Source organism: Mugil cephalus, chromosome 16 (assembly GCF_022458985.1).
Source record: "Mugil cephalus isolate CIBA_MC_2020 chromosome 16, CIBA_Mcephalus_1.1, whole genome shotgun sequence".
Taxonomy (NCBI): Eukaryota; Metazoa; Chordata; class Actinopteri; order Mugiliformes; family Mugilidae; genus Mugil; species Mugil cephalus.
The window spans coordinates 11,852,215-11,868,948 of record NC_061785.1 but is presented as its reverse complement, the minus strand read 5'-3'; the positions used below and the strand labels follow the sequence as shown (position 1 = coordinate 11,868,948).

Sequence of the window (16,734 nt, the reverse complement as noted above, 5' to 3'; positions counted from 1 at the left end):
CTCTGTCAACAAGCCGCATGACATCATGTCTGGGCACTGGTTCGAGGCGACTGCTGTTGCTCTTGTATTTGCAAAAAGTAGCAAATAATTTAATCAGTAACAGACAGAAATAGTTGGATAATCATTTCAGTGTAAGAATGGTTTAATTCGGTCTGAATACTTCTCCCCTCCTCTGGCCAACAGTCCACAACCCACAGGTTTTCAATAAACGACTTTGTAGTGTGACCTTGTAATTAGTTTTTAATCAGCTGTCCATTGCTGTGTCGGTTATGTGTTGAATCTCTCATCCCATCTTTGCGTGACGGCTTTAGGAAGTGAACCGACTCCTTCCCTTATCGTGTAGCCATAGAGATGAGCTATCACGAACAACGCGATTGCTCTAAACAAGAGCGGCGGCGCTGGTGGTGGTGGTAATGAACTCAGAGATAAAAGTGGAATGCTTACAGATTATCTCCCCGCGCTTTATAATTCCTTGAATGACCCTGAAGTTCACTCACACACACAAAGACACGTGCTAACTCGCATGGCGTTAATATGGTGCACGGATTGGACCAGGCGTTGTTAGTGTAAGATGCAGGTTAGAAACGCACTCATTTTAAGTGCGTTTAAGTCTCAGCTAACCAAATCAACTAAGTGTTATAAATGCGTCCGTGTGTCTAGATGTTTTAGGTGCCATTTTCACACCATTATTCGAGTCACATTTACCTCTTAATTCCTTTCTCTTTCTTATTTTGCCTTGTCTGGGAAGATGAGGAACATGTGCTCCTCCCTGCGTCGACCATGAAAGCGACCCACCCAAACAAGATTGGAGACAGCGGTCGTTCTCGGCTTTGCTCTGTAATTCACATCTGAGGGGAGTCGTGTCATGTGTATACATGCAGTGGGCTTGTGCACCAGTGTGTGTGTGTGTGTGTGTGTGTGTGTGTGTGCGTGTGTGTGTGTGTGTGTGTGTGACTGTGTGTGTGGCATTGGGGTTTCTCTGGTATTTTTAGGGCGGACAGAATTCCCTGAAAGAGTGGAAAACATCGGCCGCTGTGTGTTTACGTCTAAATGCTCGAAGTCTCATTAAGCATTTGTGTGTGTGTGTGTGTGAATGAGGTAAGGTGGAATGTGGAAGGACTAATGACACTGGTGGTATCCCTGCTTTACTGCGTAATGAACGAAATATTCTGCTGGGTTTGTTGTTTGTAGAGGAGACCTTGAACGCAGCACAGTTCCTGCTTTTATGAGCAGTTGTGTTTTGGTGAATAGCTAAGAGCAGGACCAGCTATGCTATGCTAACATTACCCAGTTGACACAGTAGTGTGAGTCTGTGGGTGCGAGGTTGACTGACGAATAGAGACTCGCATTCCAACAAAAAAAAAATGGGAATGGAAACGTCTACATTTTGAAAAACGTCTCAAATATCGCTTTTATTTTTACGCTCTCATGAGGTGGTTTTTCAGATGTATCCATATGAAAGTTTATCGCAAAAGTGCAATGGAAACACTTCTTTTTGCATTTCTTTGTCACTGCTGACGCAGGGGGTTGTGTGACCAGTTCATCTGAAGTCCGTCCTCCTCAAAGTGAAGTCTCGCCTAATGATAATTTGAGAGAATGATGGGATATCGCGAGACGAAACTTTACGAGAGTTACAGCTCAATCGCACAATGGAAACACGTACAAAGTGTAATTACCAACATTTCAGAAATATCGCTTTTATTTTGTGAAAAACTAATGTAAAGCAAGTAAGTAAGCAAAAAGCAAACTTGTTCTCATTTCTCAGCTTCATCTTTTTCAAATTCCCTAGCTTAGCCTCCCGGCTAAATGTAGCTCTTCCTGTTTCCCCTTTCAAATAATGAATTCAGACTGCTGCCAGCTGATGGTATGAAGGTCCATTTCCTCTGTGCCAGCTGGCCCGCTGGCCGGCGTCGTTGAAATTGCACCAGATACACAACTCCATTTGTTGGAGTAGCATCACTGAGATGCTAATTGTGTTCAGCTGGGTGGTGCTAAGAGCTCGTAAGAACTTGATATGATTAAGCCGCTTTTATGTCCCAAAATATAAACTTCACACACGCTTGAAACCCAGAGGCTGACATCACACACGCTCACACTGCAGCTCATTTATCTGACCTCATGAACATCATGTGCAGCTACTGTGATATTTTTCAAATGCAAGTGGAGGTCTTTCTCGCTGTCCGTCGGATTCCCTCCTCTTTCCTCCGGGAAGGACATCACACAGCTGCAGATCGGACCGGTTTAGACTCACTTCCCTTCACAGCTGGACAGATGAAAAGATGAAGGGTGGAACGGTAAAGAGCGGATGTTAGAGAGGACATTCTGTTACACCTGCAGATTTATGCGCCAACAAAGCTCTCAAACTCTTATATTGACTCTTATTCAAAAAAAAACGTGAACTTAAAATAATTGATTTAATAACAAAGAAGAAGCAGATGACTGTGCCACAGAATTAAAATGGGATTCAGTTTCCATATAACTATAAATAGCATATCTGGGAGAGTACTGTGACCCATAAGGTCCTCTAATCTCTGTTCTGTGTGTCATTTAAATCCTCCTAAATGAGAGTGGAACAGATGGATGAGCCGACGCTGTTATCTCTGCTGACATGCTCACTGATTGATTCTCCTCTCCTCTCCTCTCCTCTCCTCTCCTCTCCTCTCCTCTCCTCTCCTCTCCTCTCCTCTCCTCTCCTCCCCTCTCAGATGCCATTTAGAAACTCCCATTTGAAGCGATCAGTCCTCCCTTTAGGCCTGTTATCAATTCAAACCCTCCATCACTCTGTGCAGCTTAGCAAACAGTCACGATGACGTTGAATCTTTCAATAGCAGTGTTTGTCCAGTGGTGTAATATTTTGCTATTGGGTGGAAAAAGAAAAAAAGAAAAAAAAAATCACAGAGCCAGACGGACACACCCAGTAGTTATAACATTTATTCAAATGTCTCCTTGACTTTGGCTTGAATTAACGTCATTTTTGAAGCTGAATAAACATATGGAACCAATTCATAGCTTCATACTAATATGAGTAAAAAAACAAACAAACAAACAAAAAAACAGGCAAACAACTAGAGGGAGGTAGAGCCTCACGTATTTATCCTTAAACAAAATTCCAGTCCCAGTTTGAACTATCTAGTTGTCAGATTAACAATTTATATTTAATAATCAATTGCCGGTCTTCATCTTCTCAAGAAAAAACAAAAACAAAAAACTGATTTTAATTGTATTTTGGCCGTCTTATTATTCCATTGCTGTATTGTGGGCGGAGGAGGATTCCGCCAAGATAAGATAATCATCTTCATGCAATCAGAAAGAGTGTATCTAATATCTATTTTTTTATGATTTTCCACCAGTCCCACTGGGGTCAGGCCTAAAAAAGTAGCACCTAGGGTCCAAGATTGAATCAATACCTAGGATACAAAGTGTCTCTGAACGGATACATTGCCACTACAAATTCAATTTTGAGTCAGAAGTTTAAAGCGACTTTTTGCAAGGATGTGTGAGCCCACACGGTCCTTGGCTCAGTTGTGTTTATTGCTTTTATATGACTGAAGGTAATCTTTGGAGGCCAACTTTCAGATATACTTACTCCTCATACAATGTGCGATCTCCATAAACCCACTTATCACTTAGTTTGAATGTTTTATCATCTGGGTATATAATTATTGTCAGGCCTTGTTAATCACTGACTGACTGGTCTCTGACTGTATTACCTCATTTTGCTGCAAGTGGCGTACTTAAGGTTACATATACACACTTAGCTGAACGTTAAAGTCTTCACTCTAAACTATCATTAGTTTAAAAACCTCTTGGTTACTGTGTGTTTGTGATGTTGTTGAACTGTAGTCCATTTCACAGATACGTGTTATTTACCCATAGAGCTAAATAGGTATAATAACAGATGTAGTGAGTAAAATGCAGCATGATTCACCAACACCACAAAATCACACAGCTGATTCTCTCCTTTGGCTTACATCACATCCTTTACATCACCTCACTCCCTAAAGATAGGAACTGTGGCTGTTATGATTCACCTTTTCTGCAGTGTCAAAGACATGACACCTGATGATAACACGGCAGAACCAGAAAATTATGTATTCAGACGAATAAAGAACACACACATGGCGCCTCATTCAGTCCAGCGTAATATATATAAATATAAAACATATCTCCTCATTGTGGATGTCCGATCCTGTCTCCTCCCCTCTGTGCGTACCCAGCCGGGATCTCCGATGCCTCCTCCCTCCCATTATGCAAAGCGTCGCTGACCAGTCCGCCAGGAGCTATTGTACATGCGAGTGAAGTGGGAAGCTCGCTGTGTCGGCCCATGCAGGGGGGAGACGCAGGCCCCCTGTCCCGGACAAAGACCTCCAATTGACATGTGAACAATGGAGCGGGCACACAGCAGCCTCCTGACTGAGGAGAGCGAGGGCACAATGGGGCTTTTTCTGTGGCACCAGGCGAGGAGCGGCTAGCACGCTAGCTTAGCCGCTGAGAGACCTGAGTGTTGTTTGAAATTAGCACGGGAAGTATGCACGACAGATTTACTGCTGAATATAAAGCGTAGCTAAAAACTCACTGTGGCTTATTAATATCAGATTAGCTTTGTATAGCTAAGCATTGCAATGCAATGCAACTTACCTGTCTGCAGATTTATGGACATATAAGGTCATTTGAGCAGCTACCTGCACAGTTGTAATGGCACTGCCCTTTAATTGGAGAACAGCGAGAGATGAGCTACACTGAGCGTGTGCTGTTTATACATGCTGGTAATTCTCCGTTCTGGTGTTTCCTGTTTTCTTGCTGTCTGTTTTTTTTTTTTTTTTTTTCCCCCCTCTGTGTATTCAGTCCTCATTTTCATTGAAGATAAACCTAATCTGATGGAACTTTTATTTTTTTTCATAGTGTGCTTTTCCACCACCGAAATAATTAATTGTTATCGTCCGCATGGATACAAACGTTACACTGACCTGTTTAGAGAAGATGAAGCGGATAAAACGAGGCCAAGGACCAGATCCACTTAAAAGTACTTGAACACCAAGTGTGTCACATCCGTCAGCAGCCTCACGTATCGCGTTTTGCTGAAGGACTCGCTTTGATTTTGCTGCATTTTCATCGCTCTAAGTCAGCATTTTAAATGACAAAATGATATCGGCGTCTGGCAGCTCTTTAAACAGTTCTTTATTTAGCTCCTCTGGCGATTTCTTCCAAGCCCCAATCACAGACACTTTACGCAGCGTTATTAGGAGCGTCTGGAATGATTCGCTCTTGGCCTTGTTTGCGAGGCAGGCAGCAGAGGTTTGGCAGCTGTGAAGAAAGAGGCCATTCTTCTGTTCTGCGGAGAGAAACTGGGATCCTGGTCCTCTTTGGAGAGGAAGGAAGTCGGGCAGGCGGCCTCGGGCAGAGAGGCAGATAGAAAGATTGTGTGGGTGAGAGAGAGGGCGAAAAAAGTGTCCGAGCAGGAAAGTTGGACAGAGCTAAAAAGATGTGACGCTGCACATATAGGTGGAGTACGGAGCTCTAGATCGCAAGAGCAAAGTTCTTGGATGGAGATCTTTTTATGATCAGTCGAGTTCTTCCAAAGCGAAACTTTGGCTCTGGAGCTCACTTTGTGCACCGAAGCATTGTCGCATTGAAACAGAAAAGGGATTAAAGAAGACAACAAAAAACCAGGACGGGCAACAAAGGTTCCCTCGTGTTGCTGCACAAACACTGCGTCTCACCAGGACGTGGGACATAAACAGAAACAGGATCAAACCTTAATGGAAACTTCCTTGTTGACACTGTAAAAATCCTCTCGTCTCTGTTATGACCTCAGTTCAAACAGTGGTTATAAGCTCTGATCGTGGCTAATATTTAGCCAGTTATAAAACCACGTGCCATCAGAACGATCTCATTGCTTCGATACTCAAACACCTTTTCTCCCCTCGAGATTACTGATTAACACGTTTTTGTTTCCCGTCGGCCGTATTTCCGGCGTGGGTCGGGTCGGCTCAGAGAGCGAGTCGGCTCCTTTGCACCTGAATGCAATTTTAATGATTAAATAAAACGGCTTTTAATGGGAGGGAATTGCAGTTTCGCTTTTAAACCGACTGGTGTTGTGGTTGGAAGGAATTTATTTGGCAGATGCCTTGAATGCGACGCGTTGAGCTGATTTACATAGGACTGAGTTTGATGTGCCATCGTATATTAACCGTGCATGCTGGGTTGTGACCTCTCACCACCACTGTTGGTGTATAGATTTGAATGACAACTAAAATAATCTAAAAACAAAATAAATACAAGTCTGAGACACTATTAAAAAGTGTTTAATTATTTAAGATGAAATTCAAATATTCCCAGATGTGGGCATGCTTCTTTGCTTTCTATCTTGAATGTGCATGCTTATAAGTAAAGGTGAAGATTCCCACGCTTTCAGATCATGGTATATCTAAAACAAAGTTTTCTTGGAGATGTTTCACTTCTCATCCATAGCTTCTCAGAGGTGAAGAAATCACCGCCATACTGACGACACAAAGAAAGATAAGAGTAGAAATCTGATCACACATTACACTCGGGGACTCTAATTTTCACTCTAATTTCCTGCGTCCTCAGGTTTGAGAAGGGGAGGATCTACACCTACATCGGAGAGGTGGTGGTGTCCGTCAACCCGTACCGCGCCATGAACATTTACGGCCGGGACGTGGTGGAGCAGTACAGGGGCCGCGAGCTGTACGAGAGGCCGCCCCACCTCTTTGCCATCGCCGACGCTGCGTACAAAGCCATGAAGAGGAGGAACAAAGACACTTGCATTGTCATCTCAGGTAACACGGGAAGCCCCCGCCGCGCGAGTCACACGTTACAGAGACGTTCTGAAATGTTTGTTTGAGCCAGTTTTAAGCTGTTTACTGAACGTTGTTTCATTTCAGATGTTTTCTTTCCCCAGTTCAGATGAAAATAATCAAAACCAAATCACCTTCACTTTTCCTAAGACAAATGTTTAATGTGGTAAAAAGCTGTGAGGCGGCGCGGAGGACGAAGCACCACTCGGTGGTCAGAGGGGGAACTGAGACCCTCTGATTCATGATACTGTGATCACAGCAGAAATATACTCTCCCTTGCCAGTTTATTAGGTACACGACAAATGCATTCAGATGTAGCAGCCCTGAATTTAATCTTATCTTCATGTAGCTCATGCTGTTCTTTATTCATTACTATTTATGTAATTCAGCGTTAGTTTAAAATAATGTAGAGCAGAATGCATTTATTTTCAGTAGTGTACCTAATGAAATGGCAAATGACAGTAGTTTATGACACTAATAGAGTCGTATTTAAATATTTTCGCCCTTAAAAGTATAGATTTTAAAATAAAATGCATTGCTGAACTTGTTTTTTAAATGCACCTATCATTTAATTTGCAAAACACCCCAAATTGAGAAGACAACACACTCATGTCACCGCATTTATTTGTTTATTTATTTCATTACAGGGGAAAGTGGAGCGGGAAAAACGGAGGCCAGCAAGTACATAATGCAATACATTGCTGCTATTACCAATCCTAATCAGAGGGCCGAAGTTGAAAGGTGAGCTGCGGTTCTCGTCTCCAGCTGTTATCGATCGTTAGCCATTAGCTGCGTAGTTAGCGAGAAGGTTAATTACAAAAGGCCTTTTATATTCTTAATACTCTGCTTAGAGGGTGTGAAGAAAAACTGAGAATGCTGAGGGAAAAAGTACGTTTTGCTATCAGGCTGTGCAGTGGGGAGTAGCACACATTGCTTCTGATAATGTTACTGCAGCTATTGTAGTTTGAAGGGACTGGATTCAATGCTTTCAGTCGTCAAAGGCTCTGAGATCATTGTGGGATAGAGTTAGAGCACAGCCAGGTTGAGTCACTGATAACTAAGTAGGTGTACCTCTAGATAATGGACGGAGACCGATTATATTTCAGCATCTAGACAGAAATTAAGGAGAAAGCAAACCTGCAGGATGTAGGTAAGAGACAAAAGACGAGATGAAGCTCTGAATAAAGATCAAATGCAAACTGGTCTTATAGAAACATATCTAGTGCGCAGGTTCTTATCTTCGAATGCACACATGTATCAAACAAAGCACAGCAGAAGGCATGATGGTAAATAAAAATATAATTATTTAAAATGTTGGACATCACAAAGAAATTTTAAATTAATGTGCTTCCTGTTGTGTTTTATATTTGAATATGCAGCCTTTTGTCTTCTGCCACCGTAATATTAACTCTTAAACGACAGTTTTTTTTTTTTTTCAAAGTTCACATTATTAGTATGTGTAAAATAGAAGCCTATCTCAGCTTTAATAGGATTAAATATTTCATGCCTATAACAGTATGACGACAGCTCTAGTGCCTCTTAGTGTACACAAGTGTGCAGGCGCTGCTGATATGAATTAATGTAAGAAACTAAACTCTGTATGTACAGTTTACACCTGTGTGTGTTGAGTCTGTGAACCTAATGCGGTGAAACATAAATACGGGTCTGGATGACACCCTTCACTGTGTGAGTCACTCTTGTTTTTTTGACCCGACTGAACTTGGTCGGCCACTCTAACGTCACCCTGTGGCCGTCCCACAGAGTGAAGAACATGCTGCTTAAATCCAACTGCGTCTTGGAGGCCTTCGGGAACGCCAAGACCAACCGCAACGACAACTCCAGCCGCTTCGGCAAATACATGGACATCAACTTTGACTTCAAGGGAGATCCCATCGGAGGCCACATCAACAACTACCTGCTGGAGAAGGTAGACGGTGGCAATGAGCTGCTAAGACCCCCCCCACCCCGGGATGAGTGTTGATGCTTTGTTCACTTTACTTTCATTACTGCAACAAACAACTAAGTATAAAAGTGCTGTTTATTAAGTGCTTGAGTAAGGACGGAATGTTTTCAAACCAGCGTAGGTGACTCCAAACATCTTGAAAAACCTGACACAGATATTCTGTATATTAAGGCCAAGTACATTGTTCAGAGAACTGTCTTCATGATATAGTGTTTGACACTTTACTGTTTGTTTCCCTTGTCCTTTTTTTCAGTCCCGGGTAATTTTCCAACAGGGAGGAGAGAGGAGCTTTCACTCATTCTACCAGGTATACGTTTGTTTGTTTTGTTTGTGTGCAGCGGTGTGTATTTGCATGCACTTACTGAGTCATTGAGTAGGTCCTCGTTTTGTTTACATGGTGCGCGCACGTTAAGGATTCAAATGCACATAAAGTTTGACTCCATTCAAATGCTCAACAGCTGACATTAACAAATCAAGACACGCCGCTGACAGTGTGTGTCGTGACGACAAAGTGACGAAAGTAACTGGTTATATTAAGGAATTGTAGATAACAAAATCTAAACAGGCTTCGTGTGAGCCGTGTATTTACCCATGCCTTCACATTGTGCCTGTTTAGTATGAGGGTGACGATGTCCATGCTCCAGCATGAGACGCTTTCACTGCCACTGCAGAGCTAGTGAGAGTGTAACAAATGGATTGCACCTAAGAATCTTGTAACACTAGATGTAAACAAAGGATGCAAAGTGAACTCACTTAATGCTGCCTTTAAGTGGGCAAGTGTGTTTACAGTCTGCATGGGAAGAGTTGAGTTAAATGGCGCCCTCTTGTGGTCCTTACAAACCTTGCAAGTAAAAATTTTCAATAAAATTGAGTTCACAAACTGTTTTTTTTTTATTTTTTGTTGTTTTTTTAGTTTCAGTTTGTTGTCGGTGGACGTTAAGTGAATATATTATAATGTGTTGCACCTCCTCCTTTCATTCCACCTTTATATTTTCTACATTGAGTTAGTCAGATGCTAACTCATTAGCCTCTTTGCCTAGCACGTGTCGTTTTGACCACTGAGCTGACGTTACCTCTGACCATGAACTCATGAATTCCATTTGAGTTCCAGCATGTAAATCTTTTCAGTATCTCTGAATCATCACACCTATTGTTCCCGCATGTAGGAGTAGGGCGAGGTGAAATATGAGGTTGAGAGTTCAGACAACGTTTACAAAGATGATTCATGTGTGATTACGACCGCTGCAAATAAATATCTCGCTTCTGCAGTAATCACAATTCCACGGTGCTGAATAAAGTGTCTTTTTGTTTGTCTACCAGCTGCTCAGCGGAGCTCCAGATTCCCTCTTGCGCTCACTCCACGTCCAGAAGGACCCGACGGCCTACAACTACATCAGAGTCGGAGGCCAACTTAAGGTAGTCCTGGATGCACATGTGTGAAACCACGCACCATTTATTACAATATGTTTATAGGAACTGTCAGGGTACGCAAACGGAAAAAGCCCGGGGAGAAAAAATAATAAGTCCGTGTGACATTACGCTCGTTTGAAGTGGGAAAAACGCAATCAGACACACAACTTACAGATGTGTGTCTCCACGGCAAGCCTCGGAAACAAACCGCACGAAATCCCGTCTGTGGAGTAAAAGTGTCAACTATCACATGTAGAAAAAGCCCTCCAGCCATCGCTAATGTTTTTGATGGAGTGCTCCGCTGCGCGCTGCTGTATTCGTACGAGCTTAATGAGAAGGAACAAAGGAGCGAGAGGGAAACCGCTCGACGGCAACAAATCGCCTGACGTCATGGAACACAACGCTACCAAACAGCTGAGGTTTTGAAGGCTGCGTGTCCCGGGCGAGTCTTATTTTCGTAACGAGAAATCGCAGTCGAGTGCAGGTTTGTAATTTAATTAACTGGGAATATGACACCCTGGCTGGATTAATTAGAAGAGAAAGGATACGGCTGTGATGTATGAATTAAAAATATAAAATAAAACAAAACATGATATTGTGGCTTTTTGTAAATCATCTCTCAGCAGTGGTTCCTTTTTTTTTTTCTGTGCAGTCCTCCATCAACGACAGCGCTGATTTCAAAGCTGTAGCCGACGCCATGAAAGTGATCGGTTTCACGGGGGACGAGGTTCAGACCGCTTACAAGATCCTGGCCACCATCCTGCATCTGGTGAGACCCCGTAACACTGCTCATTTCTCAGGCCGCCTCTGTAGCAGTGCACACGTTCTGTGTTCAAACTTTCAGTGCAACACTGGCAAAGTGTAACAATCATTTTACACGATTGTTTTTGTCTCATTTAATCTTTTGAATGTGTTGGTAAGACTTTATTTAATATTGGGTTCATTAAAAGACATATTTTTGAGTTCATTCCTGGAATCATTGACCATTATAATTCCCTCTAATTAGTTCACATCCCTTTCCAATAACCTCAACTGCACATTTATCAGTTAACACTGAACTCGCTGCAAGTTCTAGCTTCATATTTAGTGCATAGACAAAACCTTCATTTAAACTGCATTTAAGATGAATTGAGGCTGAGCCAAGATACAAATAACCAGACGATGTAGGAATATACTGCAAAAATAGAATAAAGGATAGAGGATAGGATTAAAACTGTAAGGGGTAAGTAAATATAGTGTTGGTACAGCTCTTAATTATTATTTGCATGGACGCTAGTATTCAACTAATAATCCAATTAAAAGTGCCTCATGTAACAAAATCAACCAGAACAGACTAGAACGATCAGAAGGAACTATTAATCAGAAACTAAGGGTGTCAAACATACGCACACATACCACAACACTGACACCCAGAACGAAACAGCAGATGGCAACAATATGCCAGAAAATGCACTTATTTTTCTTAAGAAACTTCAGGTTGTTCTTTGTACTTATTTGCACTAGAACAAAGGGAAACTTTTTCATATATTGGCCGAGTGGAAGCTGGAAAATGCTCATGCTCTGCTTCTTTTTACCCCTACTCATAAAAGTATTAAATGTTCTTTGATGTCAGTAAATGTTAATGTTTTTGGTTGAATTAAGTAACAAGTAGCATTCGTTAGCATTGTGTCATTTTTAGCATGTAAATGGAGGCTGATGTAAAAAAAAAAATCTGTTAAACAGGAAAATATTCACCCCAAATTTACCACCAACACTTGATCTGTTCATTTCTCTCAAGTTGGAACAAATCCATTCGTTTTGCACATGTTCTCCAGACGTGGGGAGAACATCGAGCGTCAGGAAGGGAAACAGAAACATGAGGGAAGCAAAACAAACAAGTGTTAAACAAATGTATGAAAAGATGAACACAGCCTGCAGGCAGCATGTGGGCAGCGATGTTAAACATGTGGCTCCGTCTCTGACATGTTCTCCCATTGAGTCAATGCAGTGCTGTCAAAAAAGGCAAATATGACGGTTTGCAGCACTTTGTTGTGTCTCGCCGGAGGCTTAAGTGTAGGGTCAAATTATTGATCTGTTCCTTTAATCGGGTTGTTATAGATGATAGATTAAGTCGTCCTCTTCGTCCTCTCCCACAGGGAAACCTGACGTTTGGCACGGATGGCGACGTGACCCTGATAGAGAACACGAAGCTGGTGTCCGTGCTCAGGGACTTGCTGTCCACCTCGGAGGAGAACGTGGAGAAGGCGCTGCTCTACCGGACGGTGGCCACGGGCCGAGACGTCATCGAGAAGCAGCACACGACGCAGGAGGCCAGCTACGGGCGCGACGCTCTGGCCAAGGTAACCGCGCCGCAGCGCAAAACACACAAAAAAAACAACAACACAGGCTTGCCGAGGCCTGTGGGGCTGCGGCATTTGCGGTGGGACACAGTCACACTGATTCTCACCAGCGTGAGTCACAATGTTATGACTCCAGACAGAGGCTGGAGATCGGCGGAACCGATGCATGTGGGCAGCGGCAAGACCAGCGCCGTGGGCCGAGAACAGAGGCCTGACTCACCGATATTTTGACATTCCAACCCCGAGCCAGTCGTGTGTAACTGTTATTTGTTTGGGTGGGCTGCTCCGCGCCCTCAGGCTGGCCCACGTTTGCGTCACAAACGAACAGTCACCTGCACGATTGTCACGTTTGGCGTCCTGTCGTCCTCAGGCCATGTACGAGCGTCTGTTCTGCTGGATCGTGGGCCGCATCAACGACGTCATCGAGGTGAAGAACTACGACGCCAGAGTCCACGGGAAGAACACGGTCATCGGGGTGCTGGACATCTACGGTTTTGAGATTTTCCAGAACAACAGGTTTGAGATGAAATATTCCAGAACATAAAAGACTCCCTCAAAATATGCTTCCTGATTTTTTTAATTTTCCTACAGTATAATAACATATTTACTGTTTTTTGTGTGTGTTGTAGCTTTGAACAGTTCTGCATCAACTACTGTAACGAAAAGCTGCAGCAGCTCTTCATCCAGCTGGTGCTGACGCAAGAGCAGGAAGAGTATCAGCGAGAAGGGATCCCCTGGAAGCACGTATGTAGGGATTCATACCTAACAGAGGGCTTTACACTACTCACGGAAAATCATCTTATACACATGCTTCTGTTTAATTTGTGTATTATTATTTTTTTTTTCTCATTTTAACTTCTTTCATCCTCTGCGTTTTTCACCAGATCGATTACTTCAACAACCAGATCATCGTGGACCTGGTGGAGCAGCAGCATAAGGGCATCTTCTCCGTGCTGGACGAAGCCTGTATGAATGTGGGAAAAGTCACAGATGAGGTTTTCCTCCAAGGACTCAATGGCAAGCTGGCCAAGCACGCCCACTACACCAGCCGCAAGGTAAGAAAATAATCATTTCAAAAAAATATATATGTATTTTTTGCACAGAGCCTGGTTTCTTTCGTTAAGTGGGTTAAAAACGCAAATGCAGTCTTCCTTTCTCGATGTGTTTAATGAGAGCGGGAAGTGGTAATGCATAATATGAGGGAGGCAGGATACTTGAACCTTTCCTAGCTGTCGCTAGGGAGAGACTGAGGACGCCCTGGCAAATATAGAGAGCCGAATAACCATTTACACACAAGCTATAGACGATTTAGAATCACAAATTAACTCAAAAACTTAAAAAAGGGCTTTGAAGTGATAGTGCTAACCAGGGCACAAGTAAATAAATCCAAAATGCTGATTTCTGGTTTCTTTGCTCTACACAAGCGAAGTCTTTTCATTTAAAGCTCTCTTCCCCATGATTCTCCACATTTATCTTGGTACCTCTTTGGATGTTTATCCATCTATGTTTTTTCACCTCCTCAGGTCTGTGTCCACACTGTTCTTCCTGTGGCCTGAAACTGGGCTAAATCTTTTCCTTTTTTAACTATTAAAGTCAATCTTAAGAAGATATTTTAAACAGGACATAAATCTCCAGGCACACACCTCTGCAACCTGCAAAGCTTCTCAAATGTAAGAATTCGCTGCGTTAACAATTAATCTGTGAAATAAAAATCCCATATCAGCCACTGTGCAGGAAACATTACTGCACTGTACATTACCCTCCAGTCATTACTGTATAACTCGAGCAGTAGCTCGGCCTGTGATTACGCCTGATGCGGCTGTAGTAACCTGAGAACAGCAGAGGGCAGATTACACCGCGCAGTGAGCAGCGATTAGAGGAAGAGACGGAACATGATCCTGTTAGTTGTAATAATCAGGAAGGCTTACAGCCTAATTCACTCTAATGGTCCGCGCTAGACAAAACATAAGCCAATTTCATTTTCCCAACATCCATTGTTTGCGTTCGGGATCCGGGGGATTAGATGAGGTGGAGGGAGCTCGTTTTTCCAGGATCCTGGCTTCAGCTTTTCTGATGTTTGACATGTAAAAAATTTAGTTTGAGGAAGGGAGCGCCTTCGCTCGGACGCCCGTCTCCGCTGCGGACACAAGGGGGCGTCACCTGTTAGAGGAAAGAGCGCGCGGGGGTCTGACTCAACACTTTGGACGAGTGATGTCACTGGCAGCCAATGGGAGCGTACGGAGCTGGTGCTGTGCCGTGTGTTGGGGCGACTGGTGGAGGATGTGTATTCACAAATTTATGAGGAGGGCCATGCAGAGAAGCTGGGGTGAGGAGGAGGAGGAGGAGGAGAGGGAGGAGGGAGAGAGAGAGATGGTGATGCGGTGAAAATGAATGGTGACAAGCGAATGTATCTAGGGATCAACATACTTCAAGCAACAGGCTGCAGAGTGAGGCGCTGTGTCAGAAACTGTCCAAATGTTCCCCAGTCAATGTGAGGCTGCAGACACTGTTGCTTTTTATAGTTCAAAGTGCACAAAGGAAAAAAAAAAAAAAATGAAAGAAGCAAACTGTGAATACAGCGAGGCTGGATTGAGATGAGGTAACGATTGCACTGTGCTGCTGCGTGTATTGATTCGTGAAGCTTCCCTTCCTCCTATCATCTTGGGGTCGATACCCCCTCACCCCCCCCCAGTCCTCTGCCATCAGTCCTCTGACCTGCTCCTCTGGCTGCAGACTTGGAAGTAAAACAGAAGGTTTGAATGTACAGTACGGGGATCCAGCTGTTACTTCCTAAAACCAATATGGGCAAAAATCAATATTGGCCAGAGATCTTTTTTTTTTTTCATCTCTCTCCTCTCTCTCTCTCTCTGTACTGTCTGGAGTCTTGTTGCCGGGCAACATTAACATAATGGACTTTTTTTTTTTTTTTTTTTGTTATTGTCAGGAAGTGGTGTGAATTGTTGGGGGGCTTTACTAGATCTCCCGGGTATTATTTTGTTCTGGAGCAGGCAGTTTGTATTACCGAGTTAATTTGCCCAGTGTGCATTAGAGAGACGAGCCTCCCTCATAACGTTTAACGTTTAAGAGACGTTTGTTCCACTCGGGGGGGCCGGAGCCCGTCCCAGCTGTCAAACGGCGAGAGGCGGGGACAGCCTGGACAGGTCGCCGGTCCATCGCAGAGCTAACGCAGAGAGACGGACCGTAGAAGAGACAGACATACGGCTTATTGCATCAGCGTATTACCTGAGAATGGATATGTAGAAACCTCTGCTCCCCCTTTAGCATTTATTAGTTGTTTATAGACTCTATGAATTATTACACAACTCTATGAGTTATTCATGCTATTTACCAAATATTTGTGTTGAATAACACGAGAAAGATGAGATCCTTGCATGATGCTGTGAGCTTTGTTTGCTTCGTTTGTTGTTGCATCAGAATTGACTTGTGCTCAGTGGAGCCATGTGTGTTTCCTTTAAACTCATCAGTTTGACCGATGCACAGCAGGGATGAGCTCTGCTGAGTGGTGGAGTGGAGGTGATCGATTATCATCCGTGGACATTACGTATATAAAGGAGATATACGGTCTAATCATGACTGGTGTGGACATAATTAACTAATTAATTAATTAATTAATTGGTTCTTAGCACCACCTGCTGGTCAGGAGTAATAGCTACTTTTTACGGCTTAAGATGCGTTCACACTGACTCGCCAGTTCATTAGGGACATTAGTGAATGCATTCTAATATGTGATAGTCAGGCACAAAGTCTTAATCTTCGTGAAGCTTGTGGTATTCCTCATATTCTATATTAAGGTTAAAGCTGGTTTTCTTTTATTTTGGAGGCTGTGGTTTGTAGTAATATTGAACTGGATTGTGTTTCCCCACTGTGGGATAAAAAAAGGATTATTTCTTTCTGTCTTATTACGTTGACGCCCCTATTTTAGTCCCAATTTTATTAAGCTGATGCTTAATTTTGACCCTCTCTCTGTTTAATGAATATAATATTAATTATTCCATATTATTTTTTTTACATGTTTTATACAAACCCTCCTTTTGATCTGACGTGTTTGCCCTGTTAAAGATACGTCATTACACTTTTGATATGTAGACTCAACACCTCCTGTCACCATTTCATATTAAAAGCCCTTCGGTCCTTCGGTGCTTTTATTGTGAAACATTTCCAGTACAGGACTAAAGGATGAGAA

General features: G+C 43.0%; 1 protein-coding gene across 1 annotated transcript in view; it reads left to right on the top strand.

Moving 5' to 3' along the window:
* Window positions 1-16,734, top strand: part of myo1d (myosin 1D) — a 101,470-nt gene that overhangs the window by 11,468 nt on the left and 73,268 nt on the right. The window contains exons 2-11 of the mRNA XM_047609252.1: window positions 6,592-6,800; window positions 7,466-7,559; window positions 8,580-8,745; window positions 9,035-9,088; window positions 10,102-10,197; window positions 10,844-10,960; window positions 12,327-12,530; window positions 12,901-13,046; window positions 13,160-13,274; window positions 13,415-13,585. Of these exons, the coding sequence (XP_047465208.1) occupies window positions 6,592-6,800; window positions 7,466-7,559; window positions 8,580-8,745; window positions 9,035-9,088; window positions 10,102-10,197; window positions 10,844-10,960; window positions 12,327-12,530; window positions 12,901-13,046; window positions 13,160-13,274; window positions 13,415-13,585 (1,372 nt within the window). The remainder of the gene's footprint in view (window positions 1-6,591; window positions 6,801-7,465; window positions 7,560-8,579; window positions 8,746-9,034; window positions 9,089-10,101; window positions 10,198-10,843; window positions 10,961-12,326; window positions 12,531-12,900; window positions 13,047-13,159; window positions 13,275-13,414; window positions 13,586-16,734) is intronic.